The sequence below is a fragment of the Cydia amplana genome, chromosome Z (assembly GCF_948474715.1).
Source record: "Cydia amplana chromosome Z, ilCydAmpl1.1, whole genome shotgun sequence".
In the NCBI taxonomy this organism is placed as follows: domain Eukaryota; kingdom Metazoa; phylum Arthropoda; class Insecta; order Lepidoptera; family Tortricidae; genus Cydia; species Cydia amplana.
This window is the reverse complement of record NC_086096.1, coordinates 32,363,930-32,389,542: the sequence shown is the minus strand read 5'-3', so window position 1 is coordinate 32,389,542 and position 25,613 is coordinate 32,363,930. Positions and strand designations below refer to the sequence as shown.

The window sequence follows — 25,613 nt, the reverse complement described above, 5'->3', positions numbered from 1 at the left end:
AAACTAAGTAATTAAGTCCGACTCACGCTTGACTGCAGATTTCTAATAGGTTTTCCTGTCATCAATAGGTAAAGAACTATTTTGTTTTTTTTTTCATTTGTGTTTTTTTTTCAAAATTTTAGGATTTCCATGTGTTTAAATGACTATTCATTGACCAGTCAAGCTATCATGTAGATTCACAGGGTCAACCAGCAAAAAACGCGAGCGCAGCGAGCGCGAAATTTTTTGTAACAAAATTGTGAAAGCGTGTTAAAAAGTTCCCCAGTGAGGCGAGCTTTCATGCGAGGTCGAAGCCGTGCTTCAGGATAAGCTCAGCTAGAGCATAGACGCCAACCAATGTCCATTGTATTGAAAAGCGAGACCGCAGGCCGAGCGCGAGGCAGCGAGGTCAAAGGCTAAGCTGAAGAAGAGGAGATTTGGAAGACAAACCAAAAATTTAGGTAAAAAGTGAGGCTGAAGGTCGAGCTCAGAAATCTTCACATTACTTAATAAGCCCGAAACGTACTTATAACCAGCGCGGTAAGCTTTCATGCGAGGCAAATGCCAAGCTTCTGAAACAAATGTTTATATTTGTTAAAAATAAAGTGACGCCGAAGGGCGAGCTGTAAGAAAGCAGCGCTCTAACACGAACCAATCGTCAAATGTTACTCAACAATAATATGTGTCATATGTACAAGAGTTACTCGGAGGGCCGAAGTTCCATTGATGAGGTTTTAGGCCCTCGGGAGCCTGAAATTCGAGCTCTACATTACAGACTTTAAAAGCTATAAAATAACATAATTTACATAATCATCTAATGATTGTGTGTCTGAGAAACTGATATTGGACATTAGGTAAAAGTAGGTACCATAAAACATTTTTTTTTAACTTTTGGCCATATGAAACGTAGAAATGTAGGTATATTATTATTTACCAAGGCCAGCCCCCTTTTTTTCTTACAAAAAAAGGCCAGCTCCCTACTAAATAACTATGATTTTTAAACCGGGACAATTTCCTTATCGGCCGGGACGCCAGGACACCGTGCCATGTCCCATGCCATGGACATGTCCCGGCGAACCGGGACGTATGGCAACCCTACAATTGTCAGAAGATTTAAAAGAACTTTCGGTAATTCTTGACAGGAAATGAGTTCTATGTCGGAATTTCGTGACAATTGTCGTGTTTCTTGTGACAATTGTCATTAGCTTCGCAAAATATTAGTATTTATTTACTGGCGATATAATGAAGTTTTTTTTAAACTAAAACGTTGGTGGCAAACAAGCACACGACTTAACGTCAGTAACAGTGGTGTTGACAATTATCGCATCTGTCACCGTGGTGAAATAGGGGCCAGGTGGCAGCTAACCTAAAGTAGATACATCACACACACTTGTGACAAGTTTGACAAGCGAGGCGAGACTCGAGAGTTAACAAAAACCATCACGCCGTTGGTTGAGTTTTGCCTATCTAGCCGATGAGTTGAATTGGACATAATAACGATAGTAAGCAGAAATATAGCTGGATAATGAGTAAGTAATATTGGGTTGGTGTGGGCCTGTTTCAATACTAACACCAAGTAATTATCCGGATTACTATGTCGTTTAACTTTTCTCCTAACGTTCCCCCACCTGTGGTATTCGGCACCGCCGCCAAACGTGAGTATTCTACTATTCATAAAAAACTCACTAAAGCTATCTCCAATCCAGTAGCGGTAAAATAATTGGTCAAACATTAAGATACAAGGATTCACATTAAATACTTCCTTACTATTCTTAATACCAATCTGAAATTCGTAACATATGCCGTTTATTAAATATATTTTCTTGATAATCATTTAGGCGTTGCATGTAAATTATAAAGAAAACTTCATTCCTCAGGCATGAGTGGAATGATGGAAGGTCATAAATAAATCGTTTTCATCCTAAGTAGGAATAATGACATGTTAACATAAAATAAATTCAATCATTCATACTATAAACTAGCTTAGTTTTGTAGTAGTATTGTAAATAAATTTGTAAGGTGAAGCTAATTAAAATGGAATGATTCATAGGTACACCATTTGGAACTTTAGCGGCATCAGCTGCCTCCACTGGGGGCTCTATGTTTGGAGGCTCCACCTTTGGCACTACTACCACAAAACCCACAACAGGTATATGTTACGAAAAAATTAATGCAAGCATAGCATGCCTCTAGATCAGGGGTCACCTAATGGGCGGACCGTCAACCTATTTGATTTTCTTGCTTATTACATAAACTCAAGGACAACAAACCGCGATGATCATTTTATTTTATCAACCGGCCCCCTGAAGAAACTAATTGGTGATTCCTGCCCTAGATCCTAGGCCTAATTATGACCATTCATTTCTCATAGGTTATTTATTTTGGTGGCTCACATTCACAAAAGGAATTCACAACTGTATGTGTACAACTATGTGAGCCATGTCAATTTATTCTTAATGAAAATAATTAATAAACTTTATTTTCAGGATTTAGTTCTTTTGGGAATACAACTGCAACTTCAATTGGTGGCACAGGAAGTTTGGCCTTTGGTGGTGGTGCTTCAACTTTTGCTAGTACTGCACCAACATTTGGCAGCACTGCACCAAAATTTGGCAGTACCGCACCAACATTTGGCAGTAGTGCACCAACATTTGGAAGTACTGCACCAACATTTGGCAGTACAGCACCAACATTTGGCAGTACAGGACCTGCGTTTGGTAGTACTGCTCCTACCTTTGGCAGTACGGCTGCAACCTTCGGGACAGGAGCTCCAGCTTTTGGAAGCACAGCCCCAGCATTTGGCACAAATACTATGACTACAAACACCTTTGGTGGAACATCTACACTAAGCACTGGATCAACATTCGGTTCAACTTTTGGACAAAAACCTGCAACTAGTGGTTTTGGTGGATTTGGCACAGGACTGACCTCAGCATTTGGTCAGCAAAATCAGGTAAAATTCTTTAATGTTAACTAGGATTTAATGCTTATAGAGCAAAAAAAGGATTATCTGAGTAAAAATAAGGTAAAAGACGGTTACAGCCATGATATGGTGACAAACTATAAAACTTATCACATTAGCTATTTGTAACTACCTCACTAGGGAATTAGGTATGTAATGATATTACTCGACTAGTCTGAAATGATTGTTGAAGCAAGGTACAAGGTTAGGCACTCCTAATTAAGTAACTTTAATGATGGGAAATATAATATTACCATATAATATTAACTGTGACTTACACAGGGAAAATAATGTAATTATTAATAAAAATCATAATCATCATGAAAATATCTAGAAACAAACTGTTTTATTGTTCCTAGCCTAGCCGTTTCAAAAATATACTTATATACTTGACATATTGGGACATGTACTGCCATGACCAAGTCACCTAGAAGTAATGGAGTTAGCCGTATAAGTTGAAGATGCCAGTTCAATTACAGCCTTGGCCAACGGAGGGGCTTGGTTGTCTATTTCTGATTATGAAACTACTGACATTTCATACACCATGTTACAGAAATAAATTAGTTTGAATTTGACACCTTAAGAATAAGAATCTTTTATTTGCAATAAACAGTACCAGGTACATCGGTGCTCATGCGATAGGTGGTAGGTTTCATGTTTAACCATAAATGGTATGAAATACTTAGTCATAGTGGAATATTGATTATCTAATAGTACATAGTTTGTGTTACAAGGGATCAAAATCATATATTTCCGTCAAGGGCGTACATTGAATCCTGAATGAAGCGATGGATTCTAAAGTAGAATCCTGAGCGTAATGAGGGATTCAAGTGTTAACGCCCAAGACGAAATAATTTTGATACCATGTGACACATACTGCTTTTCACATCAACTATGAGGAAAATAAAAAAATCTTAGTGTTGACACAATCTGATGCTTAAACAGATTATTTAAGCTAAAAAAATGTAAAAATAGTGTGTGAGTATAGAACAGAAAAATGTTACTTTGCTCCCTCCTAGCCGGGAGGGAAAGTGCCTGTACAGTGAAAAGTACTTACAGTACAGGGTGTATATTGTGTATTGTTGTAGCAGCCCCAGCAGCAGCAGCAAGGTCCAGGGTCGGCTCATGAGGCACTTGTGGCTGCAGTGTTCAATTGTTCGGTGTTTGGGGACGAGAGGGACCAAGTGCTCGCCAAATGGAACCTTTTGCAGGCACAATGGGGCACTGGTGAGTTCCTCATTAGTCAAACCACAACAGAAAAAAAATCTATAATACAAAACTGAGTGCCTGAGTTCATTGTTGTTGTTGTTAATCGGTTTCAATAGTATACTATCTCAACGGAAATAATGTACCTACATAATGCCGCCATCAAGTCATTAATCCATAATATACAAGAATTGTATGCTCTGTTTTGAAAATATAAGTTTTCTTCCCTTACATATTTTCTTTCACAATTTTTTATTACCGCACGTAGAATATTTTTAAGCAATTTCCGACTTTGCAATCCATTTATTCAGAGATTTCTCGTAACAAATTTTATTAATGTGTAACAAATGTTATAAGGTACCTAACTTTATTATAAGACATAGGTTTCTTTTCTTATTATAGGAATTATAGTAAATTACTATTGTCAAATTATTAATTTCAGGTCATGCATACTACAGCCGTAACGCGCCGCGCCTAGAGTTGAACGAACAGAATCCCCTGTGCCGCTTCAAGGCAGTCGGGTACTCTAGGCTCGGCACCCACGAGGACAAAGACGGCCTTGTTGTGATGATGTTCAACAAGTCTGTTCAGGAGATTAAGTGAGTACCATCGTTATCACAAACCTTATTGCAACGAAATTCATTTTCATTCCTCCTCATTTCCTCATGACCATAACTGAGAGTCGCGATCAGATGAGGTTGGATGAGGAGGTTATGTCGACTCGAACAACTCTTGATCTATGCTCTAACTTTGTATGAATATGGCTGTAAGTGGTTAATAAGTGGTCAACTGACATGTGCTCTAATCAAGCTTACTTTCAACAGTTTCAACGCATTGATGTTACCTACTTCGTAAGGACGTTTCTCGGTTTCTACACTAAAATGTATTTATGTTTCAGCACAAACAAGCAAGTTCTCCAGACTTCGTTGAGCAACTTGTTTGGTAACAAACCGAATTTAGTAGTTACCATCGATTCAGTGGGGGCAGTGACTGATAATAAAAGCCAGGTAAATAAACACATTACAATACAAGTAACTATCAAAAAAAAATTTTTCGATACACACTTTTTTTGCTGACTGTATTTTCTCTCCTTTACATATTTGTAAAGTACTTTGATCTTTCTAATCTCAATATGTTTGAGTTTCTCTATCGAAGAGTTCCATTGGCTACCTGCCTACTGCATCATCAGATCGGCTCCATGCTCCATGTTAGCGTATTGCATTGTTAACAGAATTGTGGTTACTTGGTAAATTTAAATTCAAATATACGCAGTGAAGTTAGAGTGTGTAAAAATGTCGGTAGCCTACCGGTAAAGCGTGCAGCTTGGTAACATTGGTAACCAGACATCTTGACTTCAAAACTCAGCTTCTACGTGTAACGTAAACCACTTGAAACTCCTTGCCAGTCCTAGTGTTTTTAACACATTCAGTGCCGAAAATCCGACTATCGGGTATTTTATGATATCGTTCCCCGAGGCCGAACGACCCGATAGTCGGGATCGTGGTACTACAACTTTATATCACGATTTTTTTGTGGCCTGGCGCGGATGTCTTGTTTTATTGGGTTAATTATCCGTATTTTGAAGATAAGACCAAGAATATTCACAAAACTGTAACTATTGCCACAATGACTTTATTTGTAGCATCCTGTTAGCACTGTATAAAATGCTATGATACAGGATGTTGGACAATAGTTCCGGTTTTTAAAGAATTAACATTTGTTTGCTATCAAAGACTTCTGTGGTGAACGTATCTTAAATACAACAACGATTTACAGGTGGTGATATACGTGGTCGACAAAAACGCCAACAGCGCTCACATATCCGCGACGGAGCTGGCCTCGTTCCTGAACTCGGGCGCGGCGCGCACGGCGCTGAGCGGCGCCGGATGTAGCACCATCAGCGCCGTCACTCGGCCCACGCCCCAGGCGCTCGCGCAGTACTTGCAGACCCCTCCCCCCGGTGAGACTATACTGACTCTGAGGGGCTACCGAGAAAACAGAAATTCGCAAATTGCGGGGATCTTCCTTTTAATCCAATGAAGGCGTAATTAGAGAGAAAGAGAAAAAAAAATGCCCGCAATTTGCCAACTTCGATTTTCGCGGTTATAGACCTGGACTGGATTAACAATGCGACGGAGCTGGAGGTCGATTCGAACTTACATTTTCATTCAAAGTCATTGGATTAATAATTCGCGCGTGCATTTCGTACTTCTTCGTACATGTATTGGCGCAAGCGAGTCGCACGGGGAAATGATAACAAAATGACATTAGGTATTTTAACATCATAATACAAGTTAGAATTGGCCTCTTGGTCTAGTTCCTGAAGGCGGATTTTTTCTGTTGAGAAGTAAAGGTGCTAATCAAACAGTTTTGATGGCGTATTTTTCCTTGTCTGTAAACAAGTTTCGACTAAATTATAAAAGAGAAAACTGAGTCGCGTCTTAAAGCAGAGGACTTTAAAGGACTTGAATTTTAACTAACACTTAATCGACTTTTACTGTACACTGTACAGTCGCCATCAGATATATCGGAGCAGCCAAGCTGTTCACAAAATCTGAACTCGCACTCTAGTGCCTTGACAATAGAGGCGTGTTCAGATATCTGTGAGCACCTTGGCCGCTGCGATATATCTGTTAGCGACTGTACATGTATATTTCTGTCACTTCTCAACGCTTGAATGGAATGAAATCGCTAGCGGTTACTTACTAACTCGTCTGTATTCTTATTTTTTACAGGAATGGATATGAGGCTATGGAAGCAAGCACAAGCTGACAATCCCGATCCTGATAACTATATACCAGTTCCCATCATCGGCTTTTCCGAGGTAACATATAGATAATCACTTTAGAATACAATTTTTAAGATGGATTAGTACCTTGAGAATGACCCATGTTTCGATATTGTAGTGTATGCGGTTGCGACGTGGACAATCTATTGTCTATATTTTCAATAACATATATACTTATATAACTTCACTATAAGCATGTTCGTGTATCTATTTTTATATGTAATGTCTCGTAAATGTCACGTTGTAGTTTTAATTAGTTATTTGTTATTAATTAATTTGTTAATAACCTGCATGCTCACTCATATTTTATGATTTATCTTGTATTTTCTCTATTTAAGTGAAATGTTAAATTTCTTTTTGAGAAAATAAAGTTTCTTTAACCACAATAACATAGTACCCAAAGCAGGAAAAATGGAGTAAGATCGTAACGGATTGGTAACCAAGAGGTTGCACACGGAGTCAGAAGAAACCTCGAACAAGATGGGAGGATGAACTCAATCTCACAGCGGGCCCGAAATGGAGAAGAGTGGCCCACGACAGACCCCAATGGAAACAGCTAGAGGAGGCCTTTGCCAAGCGGCACACTGAGCTTAGAGACATACTCTAACTCAGAACAAAAGGGCTTAATAGATAGATAGATAGTACCCAAAATAAGACATATTATGTATGCAAAATTTCAGCTCAATCAGAAATCGGGAAGTAGGTCAAATTTAGTTTCCAAAATTTGGCCCACACTAACTAACAGGGCGAGTTAAATAAAAGCTTGTAGAAATACGTTACTTAGTTAATGAAAATAATGACCCATTATATAATGTCCATTCCATTGCTAATTTAATAGTACATTATTGTCGAAGTTCGGAAGTAGCTACTTGCTGGCTGAGGATTCGTTTTAAATGGACGACCTTGGGAGTCCGTTTAATTGAATCCGAAGCCAGCAAGTAGCCTTCCAGCCGAGTCATATATAGTGCTTTTCTCAAAAATGGTGTAAGAAATAGAAGTTATTTACCGGAGCAACGGTCTAATTATCACAGAAAAAAGCAAAACCATTGAAAATATTTGCTTTGCCGCCTTTAAAAAAAAAGTGTATTTTTCTGCTGAAAATACGCCAACCTATTTGAGACACCTAAATAGTCGCGGTACCAATAAGTAATAATAAGTGCTGATCATCTGTTTGGCTGTTTAATTGGACCTAGGCCTTCATTTGATATGACCATTTCAACTTTTAAAAAGTTTGGAACTCGTTAAATTTGTATGCAACATTGCAGTCCCGAAATCGAGACTGCAATGTTTTGACTTTTTAATTTTTTGACTGACCATAAACTACGCACTTCGCGACCAATTTTTTAACCGGCAACGTCGCCTTTGTCGTCCATTTTTGAGAAAAATCTTACGACGAATGAACGACAAAAAATATGTAATAAAATCTTAGACACCTGAACCTTATTGTAATCTATTCTGATATGCTTCTGACTCGTATTTGTTAATAGATCAAGAGTCGGGCACGCATCCAAGGCGAGGAGGCGAACCTGCAGGCCGAGTGGCTGAAGCGGACCGCGGACACACTGGCCGAGCTGCGAACCAGGCGCGCCGCCGCCGCCGCACGGCTCGCGCAACAGTCCGCCAAACTACATGCGTTGAGGCACACGCTACTACAGGTACACACGGACTATAGACGAACCTGCAGGCCGAGTGGCTGAAGCGGACCGCGGACACACTGGCCGAGCTGCGAACCAGGCGCGCCGCCGCCGCCGCACGGCTCGCGCAACTGTCGGCCAAACTACATGCGTTGAGGCACACGCTACTACAGGTACACACGGACTATAGACGAACCTGCAGGCCGAGTGGCTGAAGCGGACCGCGGACACACTGGCCGAGCTACGAACCCGGCGCGCCGCCGCCGCCGTACAGCTCGCTCAACTGTCGGCCACACACACGCTACTACAGGTACACACGGACTATAGACGAACCTGCTGTTACCCCTGACCGAACTGAGGACGCGACGTGAGCAAGGCTCGCTGAACTGTCGGCCACACTACATGCGTTGAGGCACACTCTACTACAGGTACACACGGACTATAGACGAACCTGCTGGTACCCCTGACCGAACTAAGGACGCGACGTGAGCAAGGCTCGCACAACTGTCGGCCACACTACATGCGTTGAGGCACACTCTACTACAGGTACACACGGACTATAGACGAACCTGCTGGGACCCCTGACCGAACTAAGGACGCGACGTGAGCAAGGCTCGCTCAGCTGTCGGCCAAACTACATGCGTTGAGGCACACTACTACAGATACACACGGACTATAGACGAACCTTCTGGAAACACTGACCGAACTAAGAACGCGACGTGAGCAAGGCTCGCTCAGCTGTCGGCCAAACTACATGCGTTGAGGCACACTCTACTACACGTACACACGGACTATAGACGAACCTGCTGGTACCCCTGACCGAACTAAGGACGCGACGTGAGCAAGGCTCGCACAACTGTCGGCCACACTACATGCGTTGAGGCACACTCTACTACAGGTACACACGGACTATAGACGAACCTGCTGGTACCCCTGACCGAACTAAGGACGCGACGTGAGCAAGGCTCGCACAACTGTCGGCCACACTACATGCGTTGAGGCACACTCTACTACAGGTACACACGGACTATAGACGAACCTGCTGGGACCCCTGACCGAACTAAGGACGCGACGTGAGCAAGGCTCGCTCAGCTGTCGGCCAAACTACATGCGTTGAGGCACACTACTACAGATACACACGGACTATAGACGAACCTTCTGGAAACACTGACCGAACTAAGAACGCGACATGAGCAAGGCTCGCTCAGCTGTCGGCCAAACTACATGCGTTGAGGCACACTCTACTACAGGTACACACGGACTATAGACGAACCTGCTGGGACCCCTGACCGAACTAAGGACGCGACGTGAGCAAGGCTCGCTCAACTGTCGGCCAAACTACATGCGTAGCGGCACACTCTACTACAGATACTCATTATAATGTCATAGTCGATCATCAGTAATCATCAGAGCTATAAATATCGATTGGGATTTTTTTATATTAAAGGAAAAAATGGAAAAAGTTACGCTTCCGGCAGGACTTGAACCCGCATCCTCCACAATCCGTGTGTTGCTCTTAACAAATTGAGCTACGGAAGCCTACCAGGACATCGCAAATCTTTCCATTCCTTCCATTATGCATACACGCCTTTTACGTCCTGGTAGGCTTCCGTAGCTCAATTGGTTAAGAGCAACACACGGATTGTGGAGGATGCGGGTTCAAGTCCTGCCGCAAGCGTAACTTTTAAATTTTTTCCTTTAATATAAAATTTGGAATATCGCTCGCAGACGTATCTGCTTGTTAAAAAATTTATTTAGTATGGGTTAGCACATTGTTACTGGTGAATTCTCAATGCAACTTGAGACTCCGGTGCCGTTAAAAGATGTAATCGTCTTTCGGTAGATGTCGCTATACGCCACCCCAAAAGGCGTGTATGCATAAAGGAAGGAATGGAAAGATTTGCGATGTCCTGGTAGGCTTCCTTAGCTCAATTGGTTAAGAGCAACACACGGATTGTGGAGGATGCGGGTTCAAGTTCTGCCGGAAGCGTAACTTTTTCAATTTTTTCCTTTAATATAAAATATGGAATATCGCTCGCAGACGTATCTGCTTGTTAAAAAATTGATCGATTGGGATCTTAGTTCTTTGTTTTTAGGGTGTTCTGAAGAGCCGCAGGCCAATTTATAAGGAACCGCATGCGCCGCGAGCGTCTAGCCGCAGTTTGTCGGTTCCTTATATGGCAACTATATAATATTTTAGATCGAAAAATGAATCCTAATATATGTTGTCGTCGTTTCTAGGCGATCGGTCGTAAGGAGGTGATGGGCCGAGTAGGCGCGGCGCTGAGCCCGGAGGAAGAGGCAGTGAGGGCGCGCCTGCACGAGCTAGCTTCCACTTTGTCCACACCACCGCTGTATAACGTAAGTAACTAAATAAATATTATAGGACATTCTTACACAGATTGACTAAGTCCCACAGTAAGCTCAAGAAGGCTTGTGGTGTGGGTACTCAGACAACGATATATACAGGGTGCTTCCTGTAACAGGAGCAATTAAACTGTAGGCTGTACTCCTCACACTGACCAACATTTGTTCAGCAACTTTTAAAAATTATGAATACTTCCTCTTTTTCATACAAAATAAATATTGCCTTCAATGTACGCTGACATCAGCGTGTTTGACGTTGCTTGTCACGCTTTAAACATAACAAAATTTGCAATACATTGCGTCTTAGAATAAACTTTAAAGTGTAATAAAAATCAAAACCTGAGTTATTTTCAAAAGTTGCTGAACAAATGTTGGTCAGTTTGAGTAGTACTGCCTACAGTTTAATTTATTGCTCCTGTTACAGGAAGCACTCTGTATAATATACAAATACATAGAAAACTCCCAAGAATCAGGAACAAATATCTGTACTCATTACACAAATGAATGTACCGGGATTCGCCAGAACCGCGGCTTCACAGGCAGGGTCACTACCCACTAGGCCAGTCAAAATTAACTAGACCACACTAATTGCATACACGTCCTAAGGTACTGGACGATAAGCTCGTCTCTTGTGTGTCATCTGAAATCCGTCTCGATTTTAGATTTGTATGATAATTAGGCATATGCGACAACGATGGCCAGCCTCTCAATTGATCATGTGGCATTGGAATGCTACAATTCAATCAGTCGGCATCAAAAGTAGCGTATTATGGCGTTATTCATAAACGGCTGCTAACTAAATCAGGTGATGATCGTCGTTTGTCCCTATCTGTCGTTATGCCATAGAGAGAGCCAAACGACGATCATCAGCTGATTAACTTAGCAGACGTTTATGAATAACGCCGTTAGACTATACGTCTAAAGTATTTACCATTAACAAAAAGAGATAGCTTAACAAAAAGAGATAAGTGTCTAAGATATATCGTCAGGTCAGGTGACAATTTCTTTTCTTTTCGTAATAATATGGTTCACTATGGCTATGAACTAGTGGTGGTACTTAGTGACTTTTGTTTGTCACCTGACGATATAGAACAATCAAACTGTCGCAGGTACTTTTGAACGCGGACTGTCGCGATATATTTCTATTTGAAAAAGTACAGATGGCAGATATTATAGGCGCATTATTTCAAACTCTGCCAGTAATAAGTGCCCCAGTTTTATTCGCCATACTAACTGTATAGATACTTACGAGATTGATACTTATGTTAGGGTACCGACTGTACCACTACTACGTATTGTGTTACTATTATGGTGTACAGTCAGCAGCAATAGTCGCTAAGCGGGGAGTAAGGTGTTCAAAATGATCTTGTCGAGAAAAAGAGCGCGTCAAGGTAATACTACTACTGTACTAGCATAATTTATTTTAGAATCCTGAAATTTTAGTAAACTCTATTTCTCCTCTATTAAATCCACCGTCCTTCTTACATCGGCCACCAATTTTTCAAGTAGGTAGTCGGTGGCCAATATTTAGGAGTGACAAAAAAATCGGACAAGTGCGAGACGGACTCGCCCACCGAGGGTACATCATCTTTGAAAATTTCAACTGTCTAGCTATCACGGTTCGTGAGATACAGACTGGTGACAGACAGACAGACGGCCAGAGGAGTCTTAGTAATAGGGTCCCATTTCACAGACAAGACATCCTCTAGACTGAGCAAAGTAACGCTACCCCCTCTGCCACAAATATACGGTAGTTTTACTCCATCTTCGAGTCAAAGTGTCTTTGTGTGACGTCCGTGTCTTTGAACGGACCAATCACGGCACGGGACTCGCTCACCTCGTCCCCCGCACCCCAGTATTTTTGGCAGCACGGAATCCTAAAAACAACTATCTGAATATTCACCTCTACTAGAATCAGCCTTACACGCTCCGTACACGATCTTATAATGTGTTGTATAGATAACACGTACAATCTCTTCAACATATAACCAGATATTAGATTATCAATCGACGAGTTTCCGGACATTCGGCGGTGACCGCTGTATGCTGTATATTTTTGGTTTCAAGTATCAATTTATCTCTTATCTTCAGGTAAATCCGGCTTTGTTTGGTACACGGATCATTTGCACACTAGATTACGTGTGACGACCGACTGTAGCCCGGTTTAGACGAAGCCAGCGCTGGCTTGTTATTGGCCCCGTATAAACAGTTTTTCAAGACAAGCCAGCGCTGGCTGCCAGCACTCATCTCTTTGTGTGGTAGGGCACAGCACATGCAGCGGATGTCATTCCAGATCTACAGCAGAGCCCAACTGGGGAAGTTGAACCTTACAGAAAACTGCAGCCAAATAACACTAGACCCCACCCACTCATAGTGTTGTCTTCCTGCCCGTGAGTAAGGTTGCCAGAGCTCAACGAGGGTGCGGACTGCGGAGTATTAGGGTCGGCAACGCGCATGTAACACCTCTGGAGTTGCCCTCGTCCATAGCCTACAGCCATCAGGCTTGCCATCAGGCGGGCCGTATGATAGTTTGCTACCGACGTAGTATAAAAATAAAGTTTTCATACCAAGTGCTGCGTCAAGTATGGAGCTTATAGGGATCTGTATGCCAAGTTTGTGCAAAGTTAGCGTGGTCAGAGTCTTACGAACATCATTCCGTTGGACATCAGTGAATAATGCGACGTGTAAAGGAAGTGTTCTATGGCCTCATGTGAGGAAGAGCGTGTTATCGGTAGACTGCTTTATCGATAGCGATTGCACGCGGCCTTGCCTGCCCACTCTGCCTGCGCGTGGACCGTTATCTGTTTATCTTTGATGGTGTTAATACTGTCTGGGGGCTATATGCCGGATTAGCCGACCTGAGGTTTCTGCGCTTCATTCATTTGTTATGTGTGCTGGATTTGTTAATAGGTGCTGGACCGTTAAATGGACGGTTTAACCTTTTCGATGCCGTGTCAAACACATAAGCTGTCACTCAGATGCCACGTCATTGAAGTGTCAAAACTGAAATTGAACTTTTTGCATATGCACATAGGTCTATGTTGCTCTGTGGTCTGTGACCGATTAATCGGTCTTTGGCGTTGAAGCTACGGTTAAAGCCCTTCTCAGCTTGAAATATTACAAGTTATTTGTAAAAAAAAATGACAATAAATACTAACTCTGGTTATCGATATCGCTTGACCAATGATCAGGGGGGATTTGGTCAGTCTTGCCGCCTGAGACCTGTAAAATTGTAACGTATAGCCTGAGCTTGTTATAATATTAACATAGAAAAAAAAAACTTTTTTTATGTTACGTGCATCGACTAGTTAACTTATATATTTTTTTTAACAATTAGTCACAAAATCGCAAAATCAAGTTGTTACTCAAAAATCCCAGTAAAAAAATTGTTTTCACCGAGGCCTTACGGAAAACTAGTTTTAAATATGTATGTAAAACGCGTTTTCACACTTTTCATTGAGGCGATACGGAAAACTAGGGAAAACGCGTTTGCACTGAAAACGGGATTTTACAGGAACATAGACAAGTGAATTTACTATATTTAAAATAAAATAAAAGCCCCTGAAGTTCCGTAAAATATTGAAGCCGCAAAATCGGCCGCTGAAGTAGACGGCGCTGTGCGGCGGCCCACAATACATTATGCAGTTATTAGGTGATCAAGCACTAACGTTATATACCGTTGTACACCTCCGTCTACACTCTACATCAATTGTCAAATATGCACATACAATTTACACTACTTTAAGACTTATGGTGCGGGGCCACACATATCGGGATTCAGCGAATATTCGTGATGGCGTCCCTTTCATTTTCCTTGGGTAGCGAGGGATGCTATCGCGAATATTCGCCGAATTCAGTTATGTGTGGCCGCCCCCCCGTCATATGAACCCGCCGCCAAAAAGCCGACGAACGTAACAAAAAACTTATTTTACAGTACATATGGTGCTGGAATAAGCACTTTTCGTTGCTATGTCAAATATTTAAAGGGGCATATGTACTGTAAAACGTTGTACGATACGCGTGCGAATAGGTAATTCGCAACTCGTGTCGATTTAAAACACTCCCTTCGGTCGTGTTTTAATTTATCGCCACTCGTTTCGAATTTCCTCTTTAACGCACTCGTATCGTTAATAACTATTACAGTACATATGGTGCTACTTTCCCGCACTAGTGCGTAAATAAGCACTTTTCGTTGTTATGACAAATATTTAAAGGGGCATAATAATATGTACTGTAAAACGTTGTACGATACGCGTGCGAATAGGTAATTCGCAACTCGTGTCGATTTAAAACACTCCCTTCGGTCGTGTTTTAATTTATCGCCACTCGTTTCGAATTTCCTCTTTTACGCACTCGTATCGTTAATAACTATTACAGTACATATGGTGCTACTTTCCCGCATTAGTGCGTAAATAAGCACTTTTCGTTGTTATGACAAATATTTAAAGGGGCATAATAATATGTATTGTAAAACTTATTCGCAACTCTTGTCGATTTAAAACACTCCCTTCGGTCGTGTTTTAATTTATCGCCACTCGTTTCGAATTTCCTCTTTTCCGCACTTGTATCGTAAATAACTATTTCATGATTCTTTTGCACATACATTTTGGCGCAGCCGTGTGTGATGTGACGACACAGTCACAGGACGCGCGCTTGTATGGGAAAGTTGCTGGGATACAATCGATAGCAGGTTAATTAGAAACATTTTAAAATTTTAATCTCTAGGGAAGTAGAATATATCAGGTCCATTTATTCAACAAAACTCAAAATACAAAATGTATACAAAAAACAGTAACAACTTAAGACTAGCTTAGGCCTAGTCAAAAAGTCCCCCGCGAGTTGTCCCTGGCGCAAAGGTACCCATCACACTAGCAGCGTTACCACGTTGAATGGCGATGGACAACCTTTGCACCTTAGAATATATTGACATTTTCCATAAAAATATGCATGAACATAATTGCAATTTTTTTTTTTTTACATCTGTGACATTCGTGACTTTCAACGTCTGTTTTTAAAGATTGTGAAAATCAGCAACATGGCGAGGGCCTAATAACATCTTTGTTGGGCTTTAGTTAATTAGGTACAAGTAAAGTTAATATAAGTGTGTTAAAAAGAGGGTCAAAGGTTAACAATATATTTGTTTGGCACGTATTTAACCGGTCAACTAAATAATCGAATTTGGGTAGTTTAAAAAAATAGAAATGGCTACTAAAATTAATAGTTTGACAACAAAAACGGAGCCTTAAAATATATCAATATGAGTTGTATTTTAATGCCGTTACAGCTTTTGATTATTTTTAGGCAGGTACCAAGTATTTATTTGGCAACTGAATTAATATATTGGAGACCATTTATGAAGCACATTTTAAAAAGAAAACGGCTATCTATTAATTAAATAATGAAGTTCTTTTAAAATATTTTGTTTGGTCATTACACGGTCAACCTCGCTTCGCTCGTCGTCGCACCTATCTGTTGACTCTAGCAGAACACAGTGGTAACTATTGAAATTAGTAATTAAAAATTTAAAGATCTAATGGTATAATGGCCTTTAGGCGTTTCATGATTAGAAATTTCGACTATAAGTATACTGACCATTGCGTATTGGTAAATTATATACGCATTTTATTACGGAGAAAGATTTAATATAAGGAAAGGGGTAAGTTTTTTTCTATTGGTAAATTAATTTGAGGTATTTTGTGTAAAAAGTGACTAATATTCATTAAATTTAACTGTGTTCGTGTTAAAATACTACCTAGCTGAAACGATATGCTCAGTTATGATTAGTTGATTACTTAGGTGTGAACAACTAGATGACAGCTAAATTTTATGATCGTTTTACAATATTAGTTGCCAATTTATTATTTTAGATGCCAACCTATCACTTTAAGTTCTCTATAATTTTTTAGGTGGCTTGATTTTGCTGCCAGTTTTTTAGGGTTCCGTAGCCAAATGGCAAAAAACGGAACCCTTATAGATTCGTCATGTCTGTCTGTCTGTCTGTCCGTCTGTCCGTCTGTCTGTCCGTCCGTATGTCACAGCCACTTTTCTCCGAAACTATAACAACTATACTGTTGAAACTTGGTAAGTAGATGTATTCTGTAAACCGCATTAAGATTTTCACACAAAAATAGAAAAAAAAACAATAAATTTTTGGGGTTCCCCATACTTCGAACTGAAACTCAAAAATTTTTTTATCATCAAACCCATACGTGTGGGGTATCTATGGATAGGTCTTCAAAAATGATATTGAGGTTTCTAATATCATTTTTTTCTAAACTGAATAGTTTGCGCGAGAGACACTTCCAAAGTGGTAAAATGTGTCCCCCCCCCCTGTAACTTCTAAAATAAGAGAATGATAAAACTAAAAAAAATATATGATGTACATTACCATGTAAACTTCCACCGAAAATTGGTTTGAACGACATCTAGTAAGTAGTTTTTTTTATACGTCATAATCATAAATCGCCTAAATACGGAACCCTTCATGGGCGAGTCCGACTCGCACTTGACCGCTTTTTTAATAATATGATGCTTATATTTGAGGCTAAAATATATTTTTTTTTTGCGCTAAAATATTAATGCACAGCCAAATTATATTATTATATGCCCAATGAAAGTTCCTGTTTAATATTTTAGTTGCCCGGTTAATAATAAACCTATTTGTTTACACCTGTACTTACTTATCAAATTCAATGACCTAGGCGAATAGGAAGTGAATGATTACAAATATCACGTGTGGTGTGAATGTTTTCATTCAATTAGAATTATCTAACGGCTGATTAGGGTAAATTCTTCGATTTTACGTGAGATATTACATTACTTAATGTTAATAATTCTGATGACTTTCAGGAGTTAATGAATGATGATATACATTTTGATTAGATACTTACAGTTATAAACGGACTTCAAATTAATTGGTCCAGTAGTTTCGAAGAAAATAGGCTGTGACAGACAGATGCACGTGTGATGGTATAGCGCGTTAGTTCTATTCATACCATAATATCCCTATTATGGTAATACTCCCGTATTACTGCAATGTTTTGCCGCCAGAATGCAGCACTAGTGACTTAAGTATAGTATACCATAGAGTAACTTATACATACTGTACCTTAAACGGTTTTTTGACAAGTTTTCACAGACAATCAAATATGACATTGATACATCAAGGCGGTTTGCTTACAAAGGGCCTACCGGGAAACGCGAAATCGAAACAGCTATCTGCCTCTTTATCGCTCGAATATGCAAGAGTGATAGAGAGGTTAGATAACAAAATGTCGACTCTCGTTTGCGGTAGACCCTTAGATTGTTTACTTGTTGTTGATGTGGCGCCCCCTACGCAGACTTTCGCATAATATTCCCTATTGATAGAGTCTGGCTACTGAAATATTACACAAACGTTTGGCGGGAAATTTAAAAAATCTTGGGCTGGTCACATTTTGTGTAGTAGGAAATTATAGTTTTGATACTATAAAACATTTTAGATTTTCTGTGCACACGTAAGGTACCTAAGAATATAAGTTAAATATACGTTGACGTGCACTCAAAGTCAGCTCACATAATTTCTACCACTATGTAAAGTACAGTTAACGATAAACACATATGTTAACACTTTCTCACCATATACCATTGTGACATGGCGAAAAATGAAATGTAGTGTAAATAAGACCTAGCTCGATGATACCGTAACATTAATCCATCACCAAAAAATTACATAAGTACTATGCCAAATTTGCTTAAATGCTAAGTAACAAAATATTTATAGAGCATCAATCTCCTAATTTGTTTACATTTGCGTACGACTTGTAAACATTGCAGTTTTTTGTCATATAACGCTACACGACAACTTCGCACATGGTCATAATTATTTACGAGCTTAAATAATTGTTGGCAGACCTGACTCAGTATAGACATTATTAATATTATTTAAAATAAACCCCTTATAACCGCAAACCATTTCAATGAATGACATAAATTGACAACTGACTTTTATATTTTTTTTCTATTATAGACAATTGGTGATACAACAACAAAATATCTCTCAACAATTTTTGGCTAGCCAGACTCTAGCACGGGATGTTTTAAGTAAACTAATATCACAGTACGAATGGAGGCTTATTTCGAGAATCCCATTACCATAATACCTAAAAGACTTGTAGCTTAAAAGTAGCATGCAGATTATATATTTAAGCAGATATTTCATGGCCTTAAAGCCGAATGAGTTCGCCTTGGCATACAGGTAATGAATAATGAATATACCTACTCGTAAAAGTAATCTACTCGTTGTACCTAATACTTAACTGTAAAGAGGTCATCAAGATACAGATACAGACTCGAAGTCCAAGAAACCATTTAAACACCGGTAACATCTAACCAAGCGTTGTATAAGCAAGCAGATACTTTCGCAAAATCACATCACAGTGTTGCGCGAAGTTGCAAAATAAACTTTATTTAAATAATACTAAAGTTGAATTCATTAAACGCGGACAAGTGGCTAAAGATAACCCTGCTACAGTCACGGAGACAATGACAAACAGCATTAGACAAAAATGTAACGCGATCCGGTCGATACTGGTAAGGCAGATAAATGCGACTCGCGCTTACCACACGCGCTGAGGACATTAGGGGTCTACCTAATTTACTTAATCTACAATATATTTAGGACTCATTAGTAAATCTAGAAAGAACTGCCGACACATTCTGCATGTTGTTTACTTATTCTTAACCTGATTTAGCAGATTTAGCCTCATTTTGTATATTACCCCAATTTTGCCAACCGATTTGTAATATTAGTACCTACAAAATTAGCACAAATTACAAAAGTGTGATGATTGAGTAGTAAACTGGCTAATTGTCATCTTAAACTCATAGAAACACAGTTTGGTAAACGGAATTTTAATTTCAAATGCAATAATTCACACACTTTTGGACCCCTTTGAATAAAACACCCGGAAAATTATATAAGAATAAGAATAAGAATAAGAATAAGAATAAGAATAAGAATAAGAAACCATTTATTGCAACACAAAAAGCATACAGGTTACAAAACATAAGGATTGAAAAAATAAGAATAATTGTGCGGCAAAAGGAACGGGCTCAGCATACGCTGCGTCAGTCATTTCATTACAAATTGTCTGCGCAGCGCTGATTTTCAGTCCGTCCCCTTCACTGAACCACATTGACATTTATGCGGGTTAAAAAAAAAAATTCTAAACAAAAAACCACTACAAAGATCTCTATTTAAAGTAGGTAATAATAGTTTAAGTCTTGTTATTGGATAAGTCTTATCTTAATTTTACAGTTTGCAATTTATCAGAAATAAGTACTTTTTTAACAGTTAGAAAAACAAAAAAACCGACATTATTATTAGAAGTATGTTAAAAATCGTTTTGCAGGACTATATTTACTACAAATGAATATTACAATGTGTTAAATTACGAATTAGCTTGACATTAACTACTGGTTAAATTTATAAGTGCTTAAGTTTATTACTAAATAGGTAAGTAAACATAATAAGTACTTTTTTGTATGAGAGAATACTTATAAATAATAATAATAAACAAAAACAAAATTATAAACAATAGGAAAAGAAAGTGCCCTATATAAGTATAGCACAACACCATTTTAAGTAATTATATCCTCTGTCGAAATTTGGTGATTTAATAAAAGTAGGCTCAGTTTGCGTTTAAAAGTTGGAAGGGATATCTGGCTGCGTATAATAAAAAAAACCGGCCAAGTGCGAGTCGGACTCGCGCACGGAGGGTTCCGCACCATCAACAAAAAATAGAGCAAAACAAGCAAAAAAACGGTCACCCTTCCATGTACTGACCCCGCCCGACGTTGCTTAACTTCGGTCAAAAATCACGTTTGTTGTATGGGAGCCCCACTTAAATCTTTATTTTATTCTGTTTTAGTATTTGTTGTTATAGCGGCAACAGAAATACATCATCTGTGAAAATTTCAACTGTCTAGTTATCACGGTTCGTGAGATACAGCCTGGTGACAGACGGACGGACGGACGGACAGCGGAGTCTTAGTAATAGGGTCCCGTTTTTACCCTTTGGGTACGGAACCCTAAAAACAGGGTTTTATATAGATTAACATGGCAAAAGCTCCAAACGCGGTGAAATTAGTTTTAGTAGTGTAAATAAAAGAGGGTTATCTAACAGCCTTGGGAGGTATGTTGTTTGTTGGCAGACGGGGGAGCCATTCGTGTCGTTTGGAAGCTTAGTCTACTGACAGCGATAATAACAGGCCAATTCGAACGTGCACTGAAATTATAATGATGTTTTCATAAACATTAAAAGTATTTGAAACTTGAATAAAGCTTGAATTTAGTTTGGAAAAATGGCCGTCTAGGAAATGTCAGGATTTTTAGGGCGATATCGGACTTTTCTCAGGATATTCTATTTTTTCTTATGACAACCCTGACACTTGAATCTGGTGTAATCCGGTACCTGATAATATTTTAACTGTTTTTTTTTTAGTAAGCCTAGTTTAGTGTCCCACTGCTGGGCAAAGGCCTTCCCTTCTTTTTCTCCACTCAACCCTGTCGTTTGTACTTTTCCGCCATCTCCTTTTCGGTGGCCGGGGGCCTGCACCATCTATGGTGTTCCGTGGGTTTTCACTGTTATGTATGTACTTCAAAAAATTAATTACATAATAACACGTCGGTTTTGGCTGCCTGTCACGCTTCGAAACTTTCACGTGTCATTGTACTATCGAAAGGGCATTGAGATAAAAGTTATCAGTCTAGACTTTTATCGTATCAGTTCAATCTTCAAAGGCTTAATAAATGATTCGCAATAAACCACTTATGTTCGAGGGCGCAACTAAATACTTATAACACTTTATGATGAGCTTTTTAAAGTGTGATATGTTCTTGTATCACTACTTACCTACAGTTCGAACACCAGGTCCTTGGAAATAAACCCCCAGCCTTGCCCTCAGCACTGTTTACCCAACCACAGTGCACATGATCATGATATATTACGTTCTAATAGTTTTACTTCATGAGTAACTATTCAGAATTAATTTGAGTATGAAAACCAGTGTCGTAAAGCTCACACATTCATAGTTAAGTTACAACACGGCATACAATTACAAAAATGCTTTTGATTGGTTGCAATCTATCTTACTAATAGGGTGTTACCGGTTGACATTTCCAGAATTAATATCAACTGTAGGGTCTGTAGGTAACATATGCCACGGTCTAAAATATAAAGGGAATGTTATGAGACATGCATTTAATTATTTAACAAAAGCTCGCCTAATACCAATCTAATACAGCTACTAACACCGAAACTCTTATCATACGCGAGTCGTAAGGCTATAAAACCGGTAGGTATACCTACGTGAGCTCTCCGATTACGTATACGTAGTTACGGAGCTTACGGCCTCGTTACACTGGTGTTTTCGATCTACACGCCTGCTAGTAGCCAACCGTTGAGAACTGTAGCTTTACCACGACCGCCTTAGCAGTGACAAACTGACATAGGTATTTGACTATTAGTCAAATCAGTTTCGAACTGTGTAAACGATTTTGCCACTATTTATTTGAAACATTGGCATGTGACGTCACTATCTAATTACCTACTCTTTATAGTTTTATACGGTTTTTAAAATATAAATTATCTCTAAAAATATTTTGTTGTGGCACAGGGCCGGCTGAACGAGTTGCTGAGCGCTGTGCGGCTGCAGCGGAGCGCCATCGGCGGCGGGTCCCATGAGCGGTACCAACTTGATCCAGGTAACTTATCTTTGTGTTTCGATTCAAGAATTCGGACACACACACTACGTTCTTATTGTTGTGTGCTTACACTCACTTCAGGAGCTAACCTAAAGTTTAGTTCATGTTTGCGGGTCGATTCAAGATTGTCGCAATAGTATATTTGGTGACTATTCTTTGGAATCAACAAGTACAGTGACTGTACTTGTAGGTTTCGTGTTTCAAGAAAAAGTAAGTTACACACACACACTACGTTTTTATTGTTGTGTAGCAGCACACATTTCAGAAGCTAACAAGTATAAATTAGAGTTAACAAGTTGGCATTTTTAAAATACATATAATGAAAATCACCGTAGTATAACTATATTTACTCCGTTCTCCAACTAAAAGCAGGACGTGTTTAATTATTACGAAAAAAAATATGGCAACATTGTATAAATTTTAAATATTCAATTAGTATTTTACGGTATTTTCTTATTAGCAAAGACATAACACCGTCAATCTCGTAACAAATTAAAAACAATGTTCATTTATGAATAAAAAAAAAATCAAAATAAGATATAAGGTAAGGTATGTTTATAAAATGTTATATAACATTGTGTGACAGGGACAAGATAATAAAACACTATCAATATTTGGTAGCACTATTACTGGGAAGAGATACATCGGTAATATCGGTATGGTTTCTTTAACCATGGCTAAGAATTTGAATGTACTGCGCTTCACATTTTGATTGTTTCTTATACATATGAAAGGTAAATCATATTTTTCTTATTTAGTCTTACTTAGTAAGCATATAATTTAATTAACCTTTTAGACGTCATTGTCATGCCTTAGTATAAGAATTGCACAGAGCAAATACCTTCGTCGTATTACAATTAATTTTTAAAGGTCTGCTGAAATTATACTAAAGAATAATAATTATAGCAGTATTTTATGAAAACTAAAATTAGATATTCTGGGATTCAATTATGACACGATGATGTATTGAGGTCTCAGAATTATGGCACAGATTTATATGATATGTAGTTATTAATGTTATTATGGTATGTGGGTAAAACAAAGTTAAGGTGCAATAATGACACATGAATCAAAAAATTGTTCAATAGATGACGATGCGAATAAGTAATTCGGAACTCGTGTCGATTTAAAACACTCCCTTCGGTCGTGTTTTAATTTATCGCCACTCGTTTCGAATTTCCTCTTTTTCGCACTTGTATCGTAAATAACTATTGTACCATACTTATCTTGCAGACGTCGCCCTTATACCTATAATTACAAAAAAATCACAATGACATCATCATGTTCATATGATCGATCTAATCTTATCTTTTCAAACCTATGCTATTTTATAGGTGATGACGAAAGCAACAATAAGTGTAGTTATTGAAGGAAAATCTAGGCAGCCTGTTTCTATTTTAGGGAAAGAATTTATGGAGCTGTAGCCCTGTCTATTCTGAAGGTCGTGTAGTCTATTGTTACCTTTGGTACTGATACTTGGGTACTCAGGGTTGAGCGATTTATCTCGTCTGAGTAGGGCGGTGTAAGTTGTACTTATATTTCTATCCTCACGCATGGGCATAATCGATGAGCGTGTGCAACAATGCAATTCTGTCTCCGCGTACTAACAGCATTCATATATACTTAAATGATCTTTGGAAATTTCTATACCTAAGAATTACGTTTGAAGGCATAAGCGTAATTAGTTTGAGCTACTCCTTAAGTCATTGTCGTGTCGAGATTTTGCTTATGTTTTGACCAGCTACACTCAACCAGCGGCTCTGAGCTTTTGTGACGCCTCTCATAAATGCTCAGAGCATCTAGCAATTCCGGACACTACTACTTGCATTCTAGTGGGTATTTAATACGAACTGTGGCCCCGATAACAATATTAAGTGTGACTTTATTATAGGCGGCGCAACGTAATAACCAATATTTAACAGTTATAAATTGACCCTTATATATGTATATGAATCTAAGTTTATCCATAGAGAAATAAGTAAGACAAGAGTGCTCACTCCATACATTAGTTCAGACTATTAATTTCAGTGTCTACATCTAGCATCGAGTAGCGGAACTATCAGTACTGCTACTTGACAATAGATGTAGCACCGACCGGAAAGTCTTATCTCAACAGCATAAGACTTTCCGGTCGGTGCTACATCTATTGTCAAGTAGCAGTACTGATAGTTCCGCTACTCGATGCTAGACGCTAATAGTCTCTTTGGTACTAAAACTGATGTATGGAGTGAGCACTCTATGTATTATTTTCTCTATGGTTTATCAGTTAAACTAGGTCTTAGCCTCAAATACATAAGAGTCGATTCATAACTCTCAAATATTGGTTCTTACGTTGCACCGACTATAGACAATCGTCGAACATGTCTTTGCGTGTAAATGAACCGCAACTCGCGCTATTATCTCACTCTCTCTTATCTACCAGGTGCACAAGAAGACTTAAAACAATTCCTGAGTCTACAGCAGCGCGGTATGGCCCACCTCCTAGACACGGCACGGAAGGACTTGGACGCGCTAAACACGATCGCGGAAGGCATGTCCCGCCTAGTACGGGCCTAGCGAAGTACCTCATGGCTATGACTACTAATTTGACCTTTGTTGAATTATTGCAGCACGCCCTCAAATCAAGATCAATCAAGAGAATCAAGATTAAATTAGACTGACCTACGAAGATTGGAGAATGTAAAACAGTAACTGATGGGTGTCATTGTGTTGTATTATTTTGTGGATTATGTGAATTGATACAATTGAAATACGAATTTTTTATTAAAAATTAAAAAAAATATCCGTTATTCTAAGGAATCTAAGGGTACGTTCGCAATAAGCTTATTTTTAGAGGTCTAGGAACTCTCATCGGATTGCATCCAGCTACGTAAGACTTAAATAAAGCTTTCACCCTACGGGTAAATATAGCTTGATATAAAATTTTCTGAA

The 25,613-nt window shown here is 39.1% G+C and overlaps 1 protein-coding gene across 1 annotated transcript; it reads left to right on the top strand.

Moving 5' to 3' along the window:
- Positions 1-1,505: 1,505 nt before the first annotated feature.
- On the top strand, positions 1,506-25,291 carry LOC134661888 (probable nucleoporin Nup54). Its single transcript, XM_063518114.1, has 12 exons — positions 1,506-1,634; positions 2,030-2,128; positions 2,466-2,932; positions 4,030-4,168; positions 4,590-4,746; positions 5,046-5,154; positions 5,924-6,107; positions 6,883-6,971; positions 8,423-8,590; positions 10,811-10,930; positions 22,595-22,682; positions 25,105-25,291. Exons 1-12 carry the CDS (start codon positions 1,574-1,576, stop codon positions 25,236-25,238), a joined length of 1,815 nt encoding a protein of 604 aa, XP_063374184.1. The 5' UTR covers positions 1,506-1,573; the 3' UTR covers positions 25,239-25,291.
- The last annotated feature ends 322 nt before the right edge of the window (positions 25,292-25,613 follow it).

What these genes read in the sequence shown, in the direction of transcription:
- LOC134661888 (XM_063518114.1), top strand. Translation starts at nt 1,574, where the DNA reads ATGTCGTTTAACTTTTCTCCTAACGTTCCCCCACCTGTGGTATTCGGC. An exon ending in TACCACAAAACCCACAACAG is followed by an intron (nt 2,129 to 2,465) that starts GTATATGTTACG and finishes CTTTATTTTCAG; the next exon opens with GATTTAGTTCTTTTGGGAAT. An exon ending in AAGTCTGTTCAGGAGATTAA is followed by an intron (nt 4,747 to 5,045) that starts GTGAGTACCATC and finishes TTTATGTTTCAG; the next exon opens with CACAAACAAGCAAGTTCTCC.